The 23,421-nt window shown below is 35.8% G+C and overlaps 1 protein-coding gene across 2 annotated transcripts; it reads right to left on the bottom strand.

Moving 5' to 3' along the window:
- Positions 1-509: 509 nt before the first annotated feature.
- On the bottom strand, positions 510-22,816 carry LOC105324764 (F-box/LRR-repeat protein 2). Of its 2 annotated transcripts, none has more exons than XM_034460878.2 (15): positions 22,646-22,812; positions 15,491-15,552; positions 15,204-15,258; positions 14,323-14,397; positions 7,892-7,986; positions 7,491-7,559; positions 6,885-6,980; positions 6,426-6,552; positions 5,069-5,143; positions 3,884-4,014; positions 3,710-3,770; positions 3,233-3,277; positions 2,858-2,914; positions 2,166-2,378; positions 510-879 (listed from the first exon to the last, which is right to left on the bottom strand). In XM_034460878.2, the coding sequence occupies exons 1-15, from the start codon at positions 22,691-22,693 to the stop codon at positions 772-774; spliced, it is 1,317 nt and encodes a 438-aa protein (XP_034316769.2). In that variant the 5' UTR covers positions 22,694-22,812; the 3' UTR covers positions 510-771. The 2 variants fall into 2 exon arrangements, with proteins under 2 accessions (XP_034316769.2, XP_065939755.1); XM_066083683.1 differs by lacking the exon at positions 510-879 and adding an exon at positions 1,593-1,739 and having other exon boundaries at positions 22,646-22,816.
- Between the last annotated feature and the right edge of the window lie 605 nt (positions 22,817-23,421).

Raw genomic sequence — 23,421 nt, forward strand, 5'->3', positions numbered from 1 at the left:
CTGAATACAAAAATACTATAGCACACACAGAGTGGTTATAAATATCCTAGCCATGCCAAGTCTTCTGATATTACAAAAACAATTGTACAACAAACACACCTCTAGTGACTGGCTTTCATTTATACTTGAAAAAAAACCCCTTAAATAAATAATCAGTCAAAAACAAAAAAAGTATTCAACAAATGAGTCTGTCCAAATCACTTTTACCACTGTCATACATGATGTTAACTGGGATGTTGCTAGGCAATGCCACCACAGGTATAGGGTAACTTAAAGTGGGCCATATAATGAGACCACACTAAAGTCAATTGTATCAAACAACTCTACATATCACAATGCTAAATAATACACATCTTATAAATATCATAGTTACCTGTAGCAAGAGAGAGAGGGAGGAGAGAGAAAGTAAAGAGAAACAGAGATATTTTTCTTTGCAATTGGATAAGATCTGCCCCTATTTGTAGAGGTGATTTATTAGTGTTGGTAACATTTAATATGATAATCAAGTGTTTATTTAGTTGGTTAGAGACAAACACATTTGCTGATCTGCTAAATAAGGCCAAATTTATCCTCAAGTTAGAAAGTTTCCATGGCAACCATCCAGTGGATGTGATTGGTCAGAGAGGCTGGTGCTGACCTCTAGTGGTTGCTGTGTGGGTTCCGTGGAGAGATTCACACAACACAGGGAATGACAATACACTCATATCACACAAACTGGGTGCTTGCTCCCCCATCAATGGATAAAATGACAGTTTGTTCCCATGGCTACAATCAAAGGATGACACAGCACTTACAGTAGCGCTGTCTACCGCTACCCACAGCAGGGGGCGGAGTCACGGGTGCAAAGTAGGCGTGAACTTTGATATTGGGAAGCCTGGTCTGAAAAGTAAATAGAAAAGTCCATCAGTTCATCAGTCTGTGTACGACAAACGAATACAAAGACTTGACAAGTTCCTTCTGATCTATTATCATGGGTATACATGTTGACAATAAATCCTGTACACTGATTTTGATCTAAAAAGAAACCTGTCTACCATTAATGCAGAATGGACAGATTATCCGGCAAAGAATTAAAATGCTGAAGCTTTTTTGTTTATATTTATCTTGATTCTGGATGTCAACTTGCACCAAACCATGTTGGAGTGCTCAGGTGTCAATTTGACAGTTTCCTCTGTACATAATTCAGTCAGTTTTCAACAAAATGATAGAAAAACCAATGAGTAGATTTACCATAATACATTTAGTTATTGTGAATTAAGTTTATTTTGTGTGTACTATATTTGGGAAAAATTTAAATAACAACAACTTATTATTCATCCAAGGTATCGAAGATAGTACTTCATTATAACAGAAGCTGCTTTTGGCCAAAAAATACACTTAGTCTAATTAAGATTATTTGAGAAGACTGACCGACCCAAATTTGAAAAAAAAAATTGGCTGTGGAATAAGTTGATTGAATTTGACCAAACCATTACAACTTTTTGGGAAAAGTCTTGAAAAACAACTTTTTAAAAAATATGTCTTAAATATAATACACAGCCAAATATGACAGTATATAATTTTTGAATATTACAGTAGCTTCCATTCTTGTTGACTGAGGTGGTGAGTATATTAGATAAGGAGTAAAATACCCTTACATTGGATAATGTTTATTGGGGCTATTCTTATGGCATTCAGATTGATTTGGATCATCTGTTCAACATGATGAAATCAAAGGCTGGAGGATAATGTGAAAGGCTCTACCAACAAACAATGAAGTAAAAAAACATATAGATCCACAGAGAGAAGGCCATTCCGAGGGTCTCGCCTTCCATTTACTCATTTACTTTTAATCTAAACGAGAGCTTTCATACCCGTAACAGTTTTGATAGGATAAATTAATTCCATAATATGTGAAAATGAAATTGAACTTCACCTTGAAGTTTTCTTGCAAACTCAAGAATTTTTCACTAAAATCCACTCTTTAAAATGCATATGCAGCTAAAACAATAGCCCCCTCTTTAAATTCTTTAGTGCAGCAATCTTTCTATGAGTTGATATCAATAATAAAAACAAAGAATCTAGGTACCATGATAGCTTTCATAATGAACTGATGTAAATAGACTTTGAAATGATGATGAGAAATGTAGCTTTGGTGATGACTTAATGATTCATACAAAACGTACTCGTAATCTTCGAATCGCGGCTTTAGTGATGAGTTGACAGTCGTAGAGTTCAATCCTTTCCAGGTTCTGACATCCCGTTAAGTGTTCCAAAGAAGCGTCCGTAATTAACGGACAATTGTCCAGTTCGAGAATACGCAATTGTTCGGTAGCACATGCACCCGATCCTATGTGACGAATTCCTTCATCTGTTATCAACTCACAGTGAGAGAGAGTCTGTCAAAGACAAATGGAAAAATTAAGTCAACATCTGCAAAGTACTCCACTCACATTCAGAGTCTGCCAAAGACAAAGGGGCAAGTTAAATCTACGATGTACTTTTTAAGAGCAGGGTCCAAATCATAAAGATTTTTAACATTATTGAGTAGATCATTTCAGAGAATTTCAATGAGAAGGAAGAATTTTCTACTGGTTATGAGGAAATTCTAAAGTCACAAAAGAGGATGATATACTATATACAGGGAAATATTTGCCTCCATTTTATTTTTGACCCTTTCGCCGTAGTTGTCATCGAGCAAATTTAAGATTGGGCAAATTCCAGTGTTTCCAATTATCTCTCTTCAAACACAACTCTGTCTGGGTGAATTCAAAATGGTGCAAAACTATTTGCAAGGTTAAAAGGGCGAAAAATTACACGGGGCAAAAAATAACCTTGTATACAGTACGAAAACTCATCCAGTCACAGAGGTACCTACCAGTGCACTAATGTTGGGACAGAAGTTGGCCAAATAATTTAAGGTAGCATCTGTAATCTACAATAACTCATACAGTGTTAAAATCATCAGTACACAGTATTACAATTCAAACTTAATACATATACAACATAAACTCCATCTATTTCTCAAATTTCTTTTAGGTTTGGTACACAATTCTGGTATAGGAATAATAAATGAAAAATAACATGATTCACAAAATGATCTTAAAAGAAATTTTCATCTTTAAGTTAACACTTACACATATTATTTTCTCAATATATCAATAGATGAAATGAACACATAAATTTTGTCCCAAAAATATTTTGTTAAAGTCTATTTGGCTTATCACCTAACCATTCATTGGAAATAACTTACTTGTATACATTCTTCAAGGTCCATCTTTTCCAGTTTATTACAATTCTAGAATAAACAAAAAAAACAACAACACATTTAGCGTTTTCATACATGTAGATATCACAAACAGTACATAATAACACTGGTGGGTCATCTCTCCACATTCTAATATTTTACAAATTAGTTTCTTATTGCCATTTACTAGTGATTATTCAATTCATAAATCATTAACTTATTTTCTTAAACAATAACCATGTTTAAAATATCTAAAATCGAAGCAAGACTTTAAATTACATGTACTGGTAACTGCTGATTTGACAGTTTGTATACTGCCATGACTTATACTTTATCTTCAACATGATGAGTATCAAGTCTTCTATAAAATTGTGTATTACTGAATAATAATTGCGTCAGATAGTAAATGACCGATACATATTAAGAAATTCTCTTATCATGATTTGTTTTTGAGTGAGATTAGTTTCCTTAGAAATACAGTACCCTTGCTAAAGCTTGGAATCCATTGTCTGTGAAATGAGAACAGCAAGCCGCCTCCAATGTTCTATAAGTATAAAACCGTCAATTTCAACAGTGTTTGACTGGACAAAAATTCAAAAGCAGTTTTATTTTTCAGATGTATGGACAAACTTGATTATAGTCTTAATTAGTGTTTACCTAATGTTTGGGCATCCCTGCCCCAGGGACACTAGAGAGGCATCAGTGAGGCGGGCACAGTTTGATATACAGATAAACAGTAACTGGTTACAATGCTGACCGACCCTGTGGAGGGCCTCGTCTGTGATACTCTGTAAACACAAACAACAATGTTTGTTATATTCAGTATTATATTCTCACTTTATAACTCCATATAGACGAATAGTCAATAATTGTAATATTAGCTCGTCCAAAAAATATTGACTGGTCAATATTTTATTTCATATTGACAGGCTAGGAATAATATCTAGAGAAAATTCCCTCTATTTTAAATAATCGCCTGATTTGTTGATTCGTAAACGATGACGTAAATAACTCTTCACGACTCCAAAACAAGGTGACATCATAATAGACAGTCAGTCAAGGCAAGTAAACAACGGACGCGCAATGCGACGGTTTGCTATCATAACGGATATAATATAAGGATTTGCGAATTACTGTGAAGGAAAATCAGGTAGAACATTTGTATGTTAATTCTTACGGTCGGCGGATTATCACGAGTCACCTTTTGATGCGAAGGATATTTTGAAAATGAACTATGCACAAAATTGAATTTGTGAATTCTTTGTTAAGCTGAGAAAATCACAGCGATCTGTTTTCAATTACTTTCTTAAATTTTGGTTTGTTTCTTCATATAACAAAACAAATGTTGACTGTGTTTTCGGGCAACATTGATAATATAAGCCCCCTTGGGACAAAAATATTGCCCTCCGCTTCGCGTCGTGCAATATTTCGTCCCTCGAGGGATAATATAATCAATGTTGCCCTCAACCCCAGTCAATATTTGTATAATATAAAGAGCAACTGGTTACAATGCTGACCGACCCTGTGGAGGGCCTCATCTGTAATACTCTGTAAACACAATAACGATGTACTGTAAACCAATTTTTATTCGCGGCGACTTCATTTCGCGATTAACTACCGATTAACTGGTTCGCGACGACTAATGTTCGCGACCAAGCCTTATCCAGACCTGTATTGTTATAAAAACTATAGACAAAGGATTGGTTTGCAGCGAGAAATATTCCTGACAACAAGGCTCTCGCACGCGAATAAAAGTTGGTTTACAGTATATACACAGCAGCTGGTTACAATACTACTTCCATGATTTCACTGTGTTGTATACATGCTCTAATTACAACTTACACTGCAGCCTTGCAGGTCCAACTTCTTTAGTTTCTGACAATGCTTGGCTAGGTGACCAATTCCTGCATCTGTTACCTGAAAGTCAGTCAAAACGGGGTTATAATAAGTGTTTAAGAAAAAAACATACATATATATATGCCGCATTACCCTACACTGACCAAAAACTATTACTCTTTTAAAGGGTAACAATGTATAAAGTTATAATCATGTCTGTCTGTGGAAGGATTTTCAAGATATTAAGTTGATGATCTTTCTTCTTTTAAAAAAGTTGTTAAACTTCATGAACTTTGATCTTGTTCACTGATATTCAGTAGGAATTATAATTTACGGTACTGTTTGCAGGGTAACTGTGGGGGGGGGGATAGAAATAATACCAGTATATTTATTTTCTCCCTTGTTTTACTCCTCCCAAAATAAATATTTTCTTGACTAATTAATGAAAATAAGATAAAAACAAATTATCAGATTGGTGTGTTCTTTACAAATCACATTAAATATCATTACCCGGTAATTCAACATACATGTGATAAACATAAGAAACGACTTTTCCATATTACATGTAATTCATCTAAAAAAAACGTTGGGGCTGGGAGGCAGGGAAAGCCAAAGACGAGCTGCAACCAGTAATGCTTTGTAACAAACCTTGCATTAATTGAAAATGGTAAATCTATTAATACTTAGCCTGAAAGCCTTAGCGTATGAAATAACAAGTCTGGAGGAGACCAGAGTTAACATTAATGAATAAATCAGTGTATCTTTTCTATACAACAATTACTGAAAATATCCTCATCAACTATGCAAATGTTTCTTTCCTAAAATAGGTCTGCAAGGTGAGAGTTTGTGGGCCTCCTTACCAGTGAGAGTCCCTTCCCTAATAATGTGTGGGCCTTCTTACCTGTGAGAGTCCCTTCCCTATGAATGTGTGTATTACCTGTGAGAGTCCCTTCCCTATGAATGTGTGGGCCTTCTTACCTGTGAGAGTCCCTTCCCTATGAATGTGTGTATTACCTGTGAGAGTCCCTTCCCTATGAATGTGTGTATTACCTGTGAGAGCCTCTCCCCTATGAATGTGTGGGCCTCCTTACCTGTGAGAGTCCCTTCCCTATGAATGTGTGGGCCTTCTTACCTGTGAGAGTCCCTTCCCTATGAATGTGTGTATTACCTGTGAGAGCCTCTTATCTATGAATGTGTGGGCCTCCTTACCTGTGAGAGTCCCTTCCCTATGAATGTGTGGGCCTTCTTACCTGTGAGAGTCCCTTCCCTATGAATGTGTGTATTACCTGTGAGAGTCCCTTCCCTATGAATGTGTGTATTACCTGTGAGAGCCTCTCCCCTATGAATGTGTGGGCCTCCTTACCTGTGAGAGTCCCTTCCCTATGAATGTGTGGAGATTGTGACAGCCCTTGGACAGGGCTTCCAGTCCATCGTTGGTGATCTTAGTACACCAGGATATATTCAACACGTGTAGACTGTGACAACCATCGCTAAAAACAGAGAGCAGGCAGCTTTCTCAGATTGTATCAGAGAAATTGCTTAGCAGTCATATTTGTGTTGCACTAGTATTGAACAGAAATTATTTAATAAAAACTGAATACCTTTAATTAAAGGAAAGTCTGCTTTGTAGAATTTACTGAATCTGTTGAGGGAATTTGATTTCAACAAACCCAATAATTGTATGAAAATTGTTATAACCCTCATATTTAATGAAGCGAGTCACTATTACCATTCACTACTTATTAAAATTAATTTGATAGCCACTCATATCCTATGGATACAGGCTAGTGATTTCCTAATGGAATGGAGCCGCCGTCCTTACCCAAGGGCTTTGAGAGACTGGTTGGTGACCTGGGGACAGGAACTGATGTCCAGGGAGACCAACTTGTGTCCATGGTGACCCAAACTTTCGCAGGTCCTGAGACAGAACCAATAAAGTTAGAGCATCATAAATCTCAAGGAGACAGAACCACCAAACATTAAGTACAATAAATATATGGAGGAAGAATCACAAACTTTAAGAACAATAAGTTTATGGGGGCAGAATCAACATTGTGCATAACATAGCTGTCATTTGGTTTGTAGTCAATAGTTTTTATTGACTTAAACAAAAATTATTTTAATTTTTTGAAAGATTATAAAAATAATAATAGTTATATAAATTCAACATAGAGTAATAAATAAAGAGGTCTGGTTACAAGTCAAAAAATCTGCCAAATGAACTATTAAAATTAAAGTCTGAGAGAAAACCTTTATCAGAACTGTGTTCATTGAAGTTCATACATTAATTGGATTTACCAAAATGATAACAAATTGAAATTTTTGCAAAGTAATTATTTGAACAATTTTTATCATGTGTTAATTCAAGAGAGTTTATACATAAACACTAAATTAATGCAAAACTGCAACAGTCTTACTAAAATCTTACGTGTCTGTAATCTCTTTGCAGTTGTTCAAATTCAGCTCTTCAATGTTACGACAGGATTGTGCAAAAGTTCTGTTAAAAAAAAACAGAAATCAAAATCATTTCAGAGTGAAATAATGTTTATAGATTTATATAGATATCATAAGCCCACAAGGGACATTTGGTACCCTGGGCTGTGTTTTACAAAAGAACTTACAACCAAATTAATGAATGCTTATTAATCAAAAACTAGTCAATGTTTTATTCTCATAGCTGTAAAATATAATTATGTACATCGTAATAGTTGTATATAAATTAATGGTTTTGTTTCAGTTTTGTTCATTAAGATCATTCCACGAGACTGAAAATATTTACGACTATATCACAAGTTCTATTGTAAAATGCAGCCCTAGATAACCACTTACTTGAGTGCTGCATCTGTTATACTCTGACAGCCTAGTAAACTTAAAGATTTCAGAAACCCTCCACATCGTTTGGATATGTTCTCCACCACAGGACCCTAAAATCACAACAGAACTTTTAAACTCGGTCATTTATTTTTTAAGGCTAAAATTCTATCTAGAGTTGAACTTTCTTTGTTGTAAATTCTTTTTGCAAAGCACATTTAGTAATATTAAATACAATGTAATAAATATAAATTGGTAATAAGTCCTTTATGTGAAAAAAATTGCTAGTGTACAGTCCTCACTGTGTACAGTCAATGCAGTGTACATTGTATGCATTGTACAGTCCTTGCAATTTACTGTCCATGCAATGTTCAATGTTCAGTGTACATTTCATGCAGTAGAAAGTCCATGCAGTGTGCAGTCCTGTTTATGTATGGTCCATGCAATGTACAGTCCTGGCTTTGTACAGTTCAGACTATGTACAGTCCATACAGTGTACAGTTCAGACTATGTACAGTCCATGCAGAGTACAGTTCAGACTATGTACAGTCCATGCAATGTACAGTCCATACAGTGTACAGTCCATGCAGTGTACAGTTCAGACTATGTACAGTCCATACAGTGTACAGTTCAGATTATGTACAGTCCATACAGTGTACAGTTCAGACTATGTACAGTCCATACAGTGTACAGTTCAGACTATGTACAGTCCATACAGTGTACAGTTCAGACTATGTACAGTCCATACAGTGTACAGTTCAGACTATGTACAGTCCATACAGTGTACAGTTCAGACTATGTACAGTCCATGCAGTGTACAGTTCAGACTATTACAGTCCATACAGTGTACAGTTCAGACTATGAACAGTCCATACAATGTACAGTTCAGACTATGTACAGTCCCTACAGTGTACAGTTCAGACTATGAACAGTCCATACAATGTACAGTTCAGACTATGTACAGTCCATACAGTGTACAGTTCAGACTATGAACAGTCCCCTCAGTGTACAGTTCAGACTATGAACAGTCCATGCAGTGTACAGTTCAGACTATGTACAGTCCATACAGTGTACAGTTCAGACTATGTACAGTCCATGCAGTGTACAGTTTAGACTATGTACAGTCCATACAGTGTACAGTTCAGACTATGAACAGTCCCCTCAGTGTACAGTTCAGACTATGAACAGTCCATGCAGTGTACAGTTCAAACTATGTACAGTCCATACAGTGTACAGTTCAGACTATGTACAGTCCATGCAGTATACAGTTTAGACTATGTACAGTCCATACAGTGTACAGTTCAGACTGTATACAGTCCTTACAGTGTACAGTTCACACAATGTACAGTCCATGCAGTGTACAGTTTAGACTATGTACAGTCCATGCAGTGTACAGTTTAGACTATGTACAGTCCATGCAGTGTACAGTTCAGACTAAGTACAGTCCATGCAGTGTACAGTTCAGACTATGTACAGTCCATACAATGTACAGTTCAGACTATGTACAGTCCATGCAATGCACAGTTCAGACTATGTAAAGTCCATACAGTGTACAGTTCAGACTATGTACAGTCCATACAATGTACAGTTCAGACTATGTACAGTCCATGCAATGCACAGTTCAGACTATGTACAGTCCATACAGTGTACAGTTCAGATTATGTACAGTCCATGCAGTGTACAGTTTAGACTATGTACAGTCCATGCAGTGTACAGTTTAGACTATGTACAGTCCATACAGTGTACAGTTCAGACTGTATACAGTCCCTACAGTGTACAGTTCACACAATGTACAGTCCATGCAGTGTACAGTTCACACAATGTACAGTCAATGCAGTGTACAGTTTAGACTATGTACAGTCCATGCAGTGTACAGTTCAGACTATGTACAGTCCATGCAGTGTACAGTTCAGACTATGTACAGTCCATACAATGTAGAGTTCAGACTATGTACAGTCCATGCAATGCACAGTTCAGACTATGTACAGTCCATGCAATGCACAGTTCAGACTATGTACAGTCCATACAGTGTACAGTTCAGATTATGTACAGTCCATGCAGTGTACAGTTTAGACTATGTACAGTCCATGCAGTGTACAGTTCAGACTATGTACAGTCCATACAGTGTACAGTTCAGACTGTATACAGTCCCTACAGTGTACAGTTCACACAATGTACAGTCCATGCAGTGTACAGTTCACACAATGTACAGTCCATGCAGTGTACAGTTTAAACTATGTACAGTCCATGCAGTGTACAGTTCAGACTATGTACAGTCCATGCAGTGTACAGTTCAGACTATGTACAGTCCATACAATGTACAGTTCAGACTATGTACAGTCCATGCAATGCACGGTTGAGACTATGTACAGTCCATACAGTGTACAGTTCAGATTATGTACAGTCCATGCAGTGTACAGTTTAGACTATGTACAGTCCATGCAGTGTATAGTTTAGACTATGTACAGTCCATACAGTGTACAGTTCAGACTATGAACAGTCCATACAATGTACAGTTCAGACTATGTACAGTCCATACAGTGTACAGTTCAGACTATGAACAGTCCCCTCAGTGTACAGTTCAGACTATGAACCGTCCATGCAGTGTACAGTTCAGACTATGTACAGTCCATACAGTGTACAGTTCAGACTATGAACAGTCCATGCAATGCACAGTTCAGACTATGTACAGTCCATGCAGTGTACAGTTCAGATTATGTACAGTCCATGCAGTGTACAGTTCAGACTATGTACAGTCCATGCATTGTACAGTTCAGACTATGTACAGTCCATGCAGTGTACAGTTTAGACTATGTACAGTCCATGCATTGTACAGTTCAGACTATGTACAGTCCATGCAGTATACAGTTCAGACTATGAACAGTCCCTACAGTATACAGTTCAGACTATGTACAGTCCCAACAGTGTACAGTTCAGACTATGAACAGTCCCTACAGTGTACAGTTCAGACTATGAACAGTCCATGCAATGTACAGTTCAGACTATGTACAGTCTATGCAATGCACAGTTCAGACTATGTACAGTCCATGCAGTGTACAGTTCAGACTATGTACAGTCTATGCAATGCACAGTTCAGACTATGTACAGTCCATGCAGTGTACAGTTTAGACTATGTACAGTCCATGCAGTGTACAGTTTAGACTATGTACAGTCCATACAGTGTACAGTTCAGACTATGAACAGTCCATGCAGTGTACAGTTCAGATTATGTACAGTCCATACAGTGTACAGTTCAGACTATGAACAGTCCCTACAGTGTACAGTTCAGACTATGAACAGTCCATACAGTGTACAGTTTAGACTATGTACAGTCCATACAGTGTACAGTTCACATTATGTACAGTCCATACAGTGTACAGTTCAGACTATGAACAGTCCATGCAGTGTACAGTTCAGACTATGTACAGTCCATACAGTGTACAGTTCAGACTATGTACAGTCCATGCAGTGTACAGTTCAGATTATGTACAGTCCATACAGTGTACAAATCAGACTGTATACAGTCCCTACAGTGTACAGTTCACACAATGTACAGTCCATGCAGTGTACAGTTCACACAATGTACAGTCCATGCAGTGTACAGTTTAGACTATGTACAGTCCATGCAGTGTACAGTCCATACAGTGTACAGTTCAGACTATGAACAGTCCCCTCAGTGTACAGTTCAGACTATGAACAGTCCATGCAGTGTACAGTTCAGACTATGTACAGTCCATACAGTGTACAGTTCAGACTATGAACAGTCCATGCAATGCACAGTTCAGACTATGTACAGTCCATGCAGTGTACAGTTCAGATTATGTACAGTCCATGCAGTGTACAGTTCAGACTATGTACAGTCCATGCAGTGTACAGTTCAGACTATGTACAGTCCATGCAGTATACAGTTCAGACTATGAACAGTCCCTACAGTATACAGTTCAGACTATGTACAGTCCCTACAGTGTACAGTTCAGACTATGAACAGTCCCTACAGTGTACAGTTCAGACTATGAACAGTCCATGCAATGTACAGTTCAGACTATGTACAGTCCATGCAGTATACAGTTCAGACTATGAACAGTCCCTACAGTGTACAGTTCAGACTATGAACAGTCCATACAGTGTACAGTTCAGACTATGAACAGTCCCTACAGTATACAGTTCAGACTATGAACAGTCCCTACAGTGTACAGTTCAGACTATGAACAGTCCATGCAGTGTACAGTTCAGAGTATGTAGTCCCTACAGTGTACAGTTCAGACTATGTAGTCCCTACATTGTACAGTTCAGACTATGAACAGTCCATGCAGTGTACAGTTCAGACTATGTACAGTCCATGCATTGTACAATTCAGGGGCTCGTAACATAGCATGCTAAGATTGTGACTTAAGTAGGGTCATAAGTAGGACTTAGGCGGAATCTTAGGACCTACATAAGTCCTGCTTAAGTATGTCTTATACCGTAACATTAAGCAAACTAAGCAAAGGCATGCTTATGCTAAAAAGTAAAAATCTATTTTGCATTTTTTTTCTAGAATTTGAATGTATTGGTAATCATATTTTTATAGATACACGTGCATGACATCTTTGATATCAGGGGGTAGATATAAATGTACGGACACATAATTCAAAGTGGCATGAGTATACATACATACGTACCTACCCGTAATTTTTTTTAAAAAGCTCAAAGCGATGGATCTCGGGCAATTTATTCAGTCTATTGTTGTTGCTTCTTTGTTTTGACAAATATTCACTATTTTAGTCGTTCTCAAAGACTGCCTTGGACGTAATATTGCGATGCCGTTTGAACAATATGATGATATAGTGGATTTCTTGTTATCTTTTGTTTTACATCTTACATCACCAATAATGCAGTTCACATACTCTGAGTATAATTTCTTCATTAAGTTGATTTTTGAAATGAGGCAATCGTTGTCTTTCAAATCGCTGAGGGTTTTTCTGTCTTTAAACGTCCTTTTTAAATTTCTCAAGTTTCGCGAGTTTATATACACAGAACAACTACTTCTTGTACAAACCGACCACTACGCGTTTACAACCTATTCAGCAGCCCACTGTTAATATTTATATCAATCAAATCAAAATTTTTATATTGGTGAATATTAAGATATTGATTCTGTGTAAATATTAAAATGTGATAAATACTCCATTATCATATGCTGAATTGAAATAATTAACAATAAAACTTCTAAAGGTGTGTAAATAATACTTAAGTCATACTTAAGTCACCAATACCGGCCACCTATGTTTTGGGTGAATTTTCCTAGCTAAGCACTCTTTTAGTTACAGACTTAAGAATGTACATAAGTCCTACTTAAGCACTGTCTTAGACTAAAGTACCCTTTATGTTACGAACCCCTGGCTATGAACAGTCCATGCACTGTATAGACCTGGCTATGTACAGTCAATGCAACATACAGTCCATGTATTTTACAGTCCATTTAGAGTACAGTCCATGCAGCGTACAGACCTGGCTATGTACAGTCCATGCAGTGTACAGACCTGTCTATGTACAGTCCATGCAGCGTACAGACCTGTCTATGTACAGTACATGCAGTGTACAGACCTGTCTATGTACAGTCCATTTAGAGTACAGTCCATGCAGCGTACAGACCTGCCTATGTACAGTACATGCAGTGTACAGACCTGTCTATGTACAGTCCATGCAGCGTACAGACCTGTCTATGTACAGTACATGCAGCGTACAGACCTGGCTATGTACAGTACATGCAGTGTACAGACCTGTCTATGTACAGTCCATTTAGAGAACAGTCCATGCAGCGTACAGACCTGCCTATGTACAGTCCATGCAGTGTACAAACCTGTCTATGTACAGTCCATGCAGTGTACAGACCTGGCTATGTACAGTCCATGCAGTGTACAGACCTGGCTATGTACAGTCCATGCAGTGTACAGACCTGGCTATGTACAGTCCATGCAGTGTACAGACCTGGCTATGTACAGTCCATGCAGTGTACAGACCTGGCTATGTACAGTCCATGCAGTGTACAGACCTGGCTATGTACAGTCCATGCAGTGTACAGACCTGGCTATGTACAGTCCATGCAGTGTACAGACCTGGCTATGTACAGTCCATGCAGTGTACAGACCTGGCTATGTACAGTCCATGCAGTGTACAGACCTGGCTATGTACAGTCCATGCAGTGTACAGACCTGTCTATGTACAGTCCATGCAGGGTACAGACCTGTCTATGTACAGTCCATGCAGTGTACAGACCTGTCTATGTACAGTCCATGCAGTGTACAGACCTGGCTATGTAGACTCGATGCAGTGTACAGACCTGTCTATGTACAGTCCATGCAGGGTACAGACCTGGCTATGTACAGTCCATGCAGTGTACAGACCTGGCTATGTAGAGACCATACAGTGTACAGTCCATGTATTGTACAGTCCATGCTATAACTTACCACCACATCTCGCTGGAATTCAAACAGATCCACCCTCTGCCAATTACTGCCATCTAGCGCCAGCACATTCCAGTACTGAAAGAGAACAAAAGAATTCAGCCATTCACAATTCATTACTGAACAAAAACAACCAACCAAATTGAAATACTAAAAGAACAAAATCGTACATCCAATCAATACTGAAAGACCAAATAGTGACATCTCTTAGCTGTTTCTGGGTCAATATTGAGGGACAATGTCATGTATGGTGTAACTATGCCACACCACACAACCCAATAACCAACTCAGCAGTAATTGTTTTACATAGATTTCCTTTAAAACTAATATTTAAACTCATAAAATATTCAAACAGACCCCTTTCGTAAGTGTACTTTGCAATAAAAATAGTATTTTAAAAAAAAAATTCCACTTTGATTCTATACAACTCTATGACAAGGTGGTTAGATATGAAGGATGCATAAAAGATACAATTTATAATATACAACAAATAAATTACATTTATGTCTGCTGAGTCTAAATTACCACAGACAATGTTTGAAAGTATCAAAATTATGAAAACACATGTATTCATGGACATTAATAGATTAAGTGAAAATCAGATTAAAGAAACTCTTACATAAATTTGTGGCCAACAACCCTACCAATACAATAAAGTAAAATTAATAGATATTGCACTTCAACTAATTTCATGTACAAATGTATGAAGTAAGCAACAAAATCCATAAAATGAGCATTCAAAAAAATATTGACAAAACCATGGTATAATATTTAACAAGTAAATATAACCACATATTGGGAACCCCAATATAGCATCAATTAGTAGACGTACTAGTGAGGTGATGAACAGGTTAATTAGATTAGATCTAGGTGAAAGTCGTTACCTTGGATACCCGTGCACAGCGACATAGAGAAACTACATCCAGGAAGGAGAAGATCCTACAATAATCAAAATTATCAAATAAATCTAGAAAAAAAAAACATATGAAAATATCATTATTGAACACAAACCTGTGATTGACATTTTAATTTTTATCAATAAATATCTGATATAAATGTTTATGGTTCTACTTTGATGTCCTAATGCATTGATTAAACCATCAGATGTCATTGATAAACAATTCACTTTCAATGGTCTGAATAATTATTTCTATGCCTTTACAAGCCCCACCTTAGCAGTAATTCTTTGGGTAGCTTTTTATTGATAGCACTGTCATCTTCAGTAACTGAGACCTATAATGGAAACAAAATATCATATCAGTAAATGGAAAATTAATTCAGTGGATGCATGAACAATTGGTTAAAAGGATGAGCAATGGATTCACTGGGTGAACAATGGATAAAGTGGATTAACAATGTATATATTTGATGATTATTGAATTCAGTGTATGAGTAATTGAATGATTTCAGTGGATCAACAATGGATTCGGTGAATGAACAATGGATTCAGAGGATGGGCAATAGATAAAGTGGTTTACAATGGATTTATAGGATGATCAATGAATTCAGTAGATGAACAATGAATTAAGGAGATGAATGATCAGTAGATGAACAATGGATTGGGCAGATGAACAATAGATTCATTGGATGAACAATGGATTGGGCAGATGAACAATAGATTCATTGGATGAACAATGGATTGGGCAGATGAACAATAGATTCATTGGATGAACAATGGATTGGGCAGATGAACAATAGATTCATTGGATGAACAATGGATTGGGCAGATGAACAATAGATTCAGTGGATGAACAATGTATTGGGCAGATGAACAATAGATTCAGTGGATGAACAATGAATTGAGAAAATGAACATTAAAAGGATTCAGTGGATGAACAATGGATAATTGAGCAGATGAACAATAGATTCAGTGGATGAACACTGAACTTAGTGGATGATCAGTGGAGGAACAATGGTTTCAGCAGACAAAACATTGGATTCAGTGGATGAACCTTTTACACTGAGCAGCAAGGGTCAGAATTATGTTCCCCATGCTAAATGGATGAAGACATTAAAATCATTCTCTTTAATTCTTCCAAGCTCAATCAGAGTTCCATCTCTGTGAATGCCATGATGAGGGCTTTAAGAATCAGTGACTTTCAGAGGCTTAATACCAACCGTGACCGATATTACTTCTGTCTATCTTGCAACCCCAGTGAATTAAATTAATATCAATGTGGTTTAAATTTCAATTGTTCACGATTTTTTGTTTTTACAGCAATACTAATATATATTGAATACCGTACTGTTATTATATGTCACACGATACATAATATTTATAGATCTCTTGCAGGACATGCTTTATGAAGATCGAGTATTTCCATGTTTGTAATTCAATTATATTACAGCTTATATCATGGTTTGATTCAGCCAGAGAAAGATGAACACTCCCAGCATGCCAATAGGATCGCGTTGAATCAAACATCTAGTAAGAACAATTTGTCCGCTCTGTTCCACGAGTTCAGACACATAACATCAATAAGGTATACAGAATGCCAGTGTGCATGGTGTTTAATTTGCTGACAGTACAATATATAGTAATATTATTACAGTAATAAAAATAAAAATAAACCAGGTCACATATAACTGTGTAGTACTTATGTGAAGTAATATGGTTAATATTAATATAATATAGAAAAAGTTAACGAGTATTTGGGGTCAATTAGGAATGGTGATCGCAGGGTAAGAAACATATGCTTTTACCAGTACTTAAAAAAGTAATAAAAATTATGATAAGAAATAAATGTAAAATATGTTAAATAAAGAACTAAGTTATATCAACAAGTACATATGAACTGTGGCACTTGGAAGTGATATAATTAAAAAGTTGACACATTAAATATTAATAAAAAATTCACAGGGCATAACAAGAACTGGTCATGGCTCATATCTTGATTTTTTTTAAAGACGTTAAAAACCATGCCATTTTAATCAAAATGCACTTTGATTTCTGAGTTAATTTGATCCATGTACGTCTTGAAACCCTATTCCTGGGATTCTCTGCATAAAGACCAATCAATATCAGCGTGTCATGTATAGGTATAGTTGTGATGTCTGATGTGTAACAAAAGGCTGACCTTAACAACAACAAATGGTAATACTCTAAGCTCCATGACAACTATGAAATTCATCAGCAAAGGACGCGGACAAAATGATGACTAAATGATGAAATCTTCGTCAAAGAACCCTTGACATTTCGACTTCCATTGCTGATCAGAATGATGGTCATTGATAAACAGGGCACTGCCTCCGTGTCATTTTCTGTCGCGATCTTTTTCTGGCTTTCTTGATCAATCGTGTGGTGTTATTCAAGTATTATCTGTTTCCTACAGTTGGTTTAAGTATGCAGTGTTTCAGCCCCTGCAGACCTTAACCATGATTGGTATTGATAGTTTCATTAGTCATATGATGAATCAGATAAATGCCATTATTTTTATATAAAGAGCAAACAAAATAGTTTCTCTGGTTTTTTTATCCACAAGTTTATAAAAGCAATCTATGGTGCATAACATTTATGATTGTCCATTATATATAATACTCTAGTATAATGCAGCACAGTTTAAGTTCCATCTTTTAATGATTCAGTAAATCAAAAAATCAAACATTTTAACTCTAAATATTCTAGTATTTATTACCTCAGGTTTGATTATAAAAAAGAAAAAAAAACAAAAGACACCGTTAATGACAATTTAAAATTGGATTCCTTGAAGCATCTAATGTTTAGGATAGCAGAATTTACAGGAATGATTAATTCATTACATCCTATAACCATGCCAGCAAAAGCTGGGATGTCATTCACCCCACACTGACTCTGTACAGAGGACAAAGACCCTGACTGCCTCAGTCTCAGAGACAAGTCATTGAGGTCACTGAGATCAAACAACAATCACTGAAGATATCCATGCTGTCTACCATTAAGTTCACTGATTGGACAACTGACTGCAGAGAAAGTATTTCAAGTTCACTGATTGGACAACATATTGAGTAAAAGTATTTCCAGTTCACTGATTGGACAAATGATTATTCGAAAGTATTTACTGTTCTGTGATTGGATAACCAAATACATGAAAGTATTTCAAGTTCAAAGATTAAACAACTGACTGTACTTAATGAAAGTATTTCCAGTTCACTTTTCTTTACAATGTCAGAAAATGAATATCTTTGAGCTGAAACATCTTTGACAAAAAAGTCATCATTATTATGATACAATTCTGTCAGTAAGTCATCATTATGACACAATACTGTCAGTGAATGATCATTATTATGACACAATACTGTCAGTGAGTCATCATCATTATGACACAATACTGTCAGTGAGTCATCATCATTATGACACAATACTGTCAAAGAGTCATCATTATTATGACACAATACTGTCAGTGAGTAATCATTATTTTGATACAATACTCTCAGTGATTCATTATTATTATGACACAATACTGTCAATGAGTCATCATCATTATGACACAATACTGTCAGTGAGTCATCCTCATTATGACACAATACTGTCAGTGAGTCATCATCATTATGACACAATACTGTCAGTGAATGATCATTATTATGACACAATACTGTCAGTGAGTAATCATTATTTTGATACAATACTCTCAGTGATTCATCATTATTATGACACAATACTGTCAATGAGTCATCATCATTATGACACAATACTGTCAGTGAGTCATCATCATTATGACACAATACTGTCAGTGAGTCATCATCATTATGACACAATACTGTCAGTGAATGATCATTATTATGACACAATACTGTCAGTGAGTAATCATTATTATGACACAATACTGTCAGTGAGTAATCATTATTTTGATAAGGTACTGTCAGTGAGTCATCATCATTATGACACAATACTGTCGGTGAGTCATCATCATTATGATACAATACTGTCAGTGAGTCATCATCATTATGACACAATACTGTCAGCAAGTCATAATAATGTCAGTGAATGATCATTATTATGACACAAAACTGTCAGTGAGTCACCAGTATTATGACACGGTACTGTTAAAGAGTCATCATTATTATGCCACAGTACTGTCAAAGAGTCATCATTATTATGACACAATACTGTCAAAGAGTCATCATTATTATGACACAATAACTGTCAGTGAGTCATCATTATTATGCCACAGTACTGTCAAAGAGTCATCATTATTATGACACAATACTGTAAAAGAGTCATTATTATGACACAATACTGTCAGTGAGTCATCATTATTATGCCACAGTACTGTCAAAGAGTCATCATTAATTATGACACAGTACTGTCAAAGAGTCGTCATTATTATGACACAATACTGTCAATGAGTCATCATTTCATTTTTCATCACAGTCTTGTCATTTATATTCGATAAACAAGCTAGTCTACACACTCTATTTAAAGATCTCAGAAGAAGACAGCACAATTACATAATTGGCGAAAGTCAGACTCTGCAGAATGGAAAGTTCTATCACAGAAAATTGTTAAATAGATACACTGTAACAAGGCAGCTGACAACAGTAGAACTAAACAGACACTCCTATTTCTGTCAGTGGTTTCTCCTATTCCTTTAATAATGGTTACTTGTTACTGGTTACTGGCAATGTTAGAGTCAGCAACAAGTTATACCCTGAGAATTTTTACCCTATAACAGCTAGAGAACTTCAAAACAACTTTGATAGTGTTATAATTAGGGTTATAAATCATAGTCTTGCATTTCATAAAATCAATACTTATACAGAACTTGGGTCTCTTGGCCTTCTCACAGGAAGGCCTATCCTGAAATCTCAATTTAAAAAAAGGAAAGTCCACTCCATGAATAGAACTGGGCAGCACTGTCATGCCTGCCTGTGATATTGATGCTCTCGAGACCCGACCTTAACTATTGGATTTACTTGAACTGCAACAGTTCCGTGTCAAGATTGATTTGTGACATCACTCACTGATGAGCTCATTGGATCACATAATTATACTGTTAGATTACTCTAACTGAGATGGCCAGGAATTAACTACCAGACAGCTAATATTCACTACAAGATTTAGTACAGAACTGTAAAACCTATATGGAGTGCTATTAATTAGCTGTCATATGTTTTACTTAATGTCATGCAATGTTTGTTTATTATCAGCATCACAGCTATAGCTAGACCATATCTGGTTTTCTAAACTTAGTCCCAGGTCATCAGCTGGCAGAGTTCAAAAAGTTATAGTACTGTCTTTTACTAGTGATTTTTGTCTTTTAAAAAATGATTTCTTAAGGTACAGGGTTAGGGTTTGGGTTACACCTTTTAGTTTCCTTGTTTTGCATGTGTCATGTGTGTGTATATAAGACATCAGCATTATTACGTTAATCCAATGCTTTAATGCTACAAGCAGACACATCCTGGATCTAATAATATTTTTAAATATGCCATTTTGTAAACATGGTAGATTTCTTAAGAAAATTTACAAGATTTTTTTCTTCTCAAATTCTAAATTAGAAATCATGAGATTAAGGTTATAGAAAAAAAAATCAAGGTTAGAAAATTATGACTGTCACATATAAAATGCTCTCAGCTATATGTAGTTTTCAATGTATGAGGTTTGATTAAATGTGAGGAAGGATGGAAATAGAGGCATGACACACACTAATTGTCCCCACAATATACATTTCAGGACATGAAATTTTATTTCTAAAAAAAAACACATATTGAGAAGAATATGATCTTGAAAGCTGTTATGATAATTTAAAAGTCAATGTACTACTATTTCAGAATATACAAGCTGGGAATTACTGAATTGTTTTTGCTCATATCGACTTGATCAATTATCTTTACAAAGCACTAAAACTGTTGAGGCAAACACAGCAAAAAATTAGATAAAAGCATGTGCTGTAATAGCCATTCTACTAGGGCTGATGCATCGGTCCCAAGGGACTGTGCCGGACTGTACATTCCATAAACCACCACACTGCAGACAGCCAGGGGGCTCTGTTATCTCCATTGCACAAATATGTCACTTTATATTAACATACTTAAATCAAATAATATATGCTGGGTTTTATATATAATATCAATATTTACCTCACATTAAAAAATAAATGTGCTTATTTACACTTTCTGCTCCCCCAAAATTGCTAACATGGTTTAAATACTAGAAATCTTCATAATTCTCGAGAGGAAAATGTTATATTATAATTTTTTCAATTCCATGCCATGAATTTTAATGTATTGATCTGCTATGCACTATACTGCAGTCGTATGGAGATATGTGCAGATATTTTGTTGCAGAGTGATATCATAGATAAAGCACTTATCTTATCTTATCTTATCGTCATTGCCACTATAAGATCCGATTCAGTATCTCAAAAATGGGTCCAAATGACACCAAAGGATGATACATTTTCCATTGTTCATAAATGCATGAGCTTGACAAATCTGATTAATTGACTGCTGGGGTTGTATACCTTTGGTCACTTTCCCATTGCAGGCACTGCTTTCACTGGATGACATTTAACATTTAAAAAATCTATTATCTATTGTGGTATTCATCATAACGATGATGTAATACATTATATAATGTCATAATGATAATGCTGGATATTTATAACTTGAACAGGAACACACACTATCCCACCCTACAATATTAGTATATAGGTGTAAATGTATATGTGTGTGTGTGAAACAGTTACCTGGCCTTCTGAAATAACCAAATTCATCTTGAATTCTTATACATGTATACTGTACTTAAGAGAAGAAAAGTTATAAATACCTTAATTTGTACAAGTTAATGTAACAAAAATTATTTTTAGGGTTCTGCTTATATATTTGTTATTTTACTGATCAAAGTCTATCATACCTGATATTGTGAGATTTAGACATGCTTAAATCTTGTCTCATCTTGTTATTTAAAAAAAAAATCAAATTTTTTATAGAAATGCATTGCCTCCAAGACAGACACCGAGTCACAATGATCAAGTATACATTCATAGATGAGGATAGCATTGAGTTCAACAGATATCCCAAATCTTTTCTAATGTTCCTTTGTTCTGAAAGTAACTCTTTTAAAAGCACGTGTTTTTTTCTTTGTCAACCAAAAATCAATCCCTATAATCACGTTATTTTTAATGCCTTGTTGCAAAATAATTCAGTTCTCTTTACGAGAAATTATTGTTTTCACACATGTTCTGAATTAGAATGTTGCAAGGCTAAGAAAAATCGCTTTCTCCAAAAAATGACCCGTGTGGTTTTATCCCTTCCTTATTTTGACAGATCAGCTGTCAGCGAAATGCACATTTCGTTATTGAATTTTAACCTCATCAAAATTATTTCAGCCGACTGGAGGACTCACCTCTGACTTGGTTTTGTGGTGGTGGACGAATCCGTTCTGATTACTCATGACGACAGCATATCAGTCTCTCCGAATCCCTCGAATTCTTTCAGTAAATATAGCTACCCTTCCATCGAACAAAAGAAAAATAATAACAAGAGAATTAGCCCGAAAACTATTTGTGTCGAGATATTTGATTGGTTCTCAATTCCTGTGGCGTAATAATAAACATAATATCTTTCGGTAATGTTTGCCCCTGTTGTTGCCGTTTCTTAGTATTTTTCCAAATTTTGATTTTTCAAGAGTTATTTTGGCTCAAACAATGACAAAAATAAGTAAAACAACTTAATTATCTTTCACATCTTCGTGCATTCCATTATCTACATGAATGCAGCTGATTGACCAATTACTAACTTGGTTACAAAATACAGTTTGGACGTGATCAAAGGGAAAGCACTTGCATTGTTTTGGTTGGAGAATGACGTCATAATATGACATTTAATGGTCTGAGATAAAACCATAATTATTACAAAAGAAATAAAAGTTTGAACACATCCAATTCAAAGATGTATATAAGCATGATAAGAACATTTACATTGGCATAACCTAATGATTCTCCTGATTATACATTGTATATAAGTTAGGCTATAACGTTAATATCTTTATTCATAAACTGATAAAGGCACCTATTTTCCTTAGCGTTATAGTTAATCTCAATATATGTTTTTTTTACAAATACATTTTTTTCTAGACTGTAAATACCAATGTTCATTAATATTGATTATTTTGCGCGTTTG

The sequence above is a fragment of the Magallana gigas genome, chromosome 5 (assembly GCF_963853765.1).
Source record: "Magallana gigas chromosome 5, xbMagGiga1.1, whole genome shotgun sequence".
In the NCBI taxonomy this organism is placed as follows: Eukaryota; Metazoa; Mollusca; class Bivalvia; order Ostreida; family Ostreidae; genus Magallana; species Magallana gigas.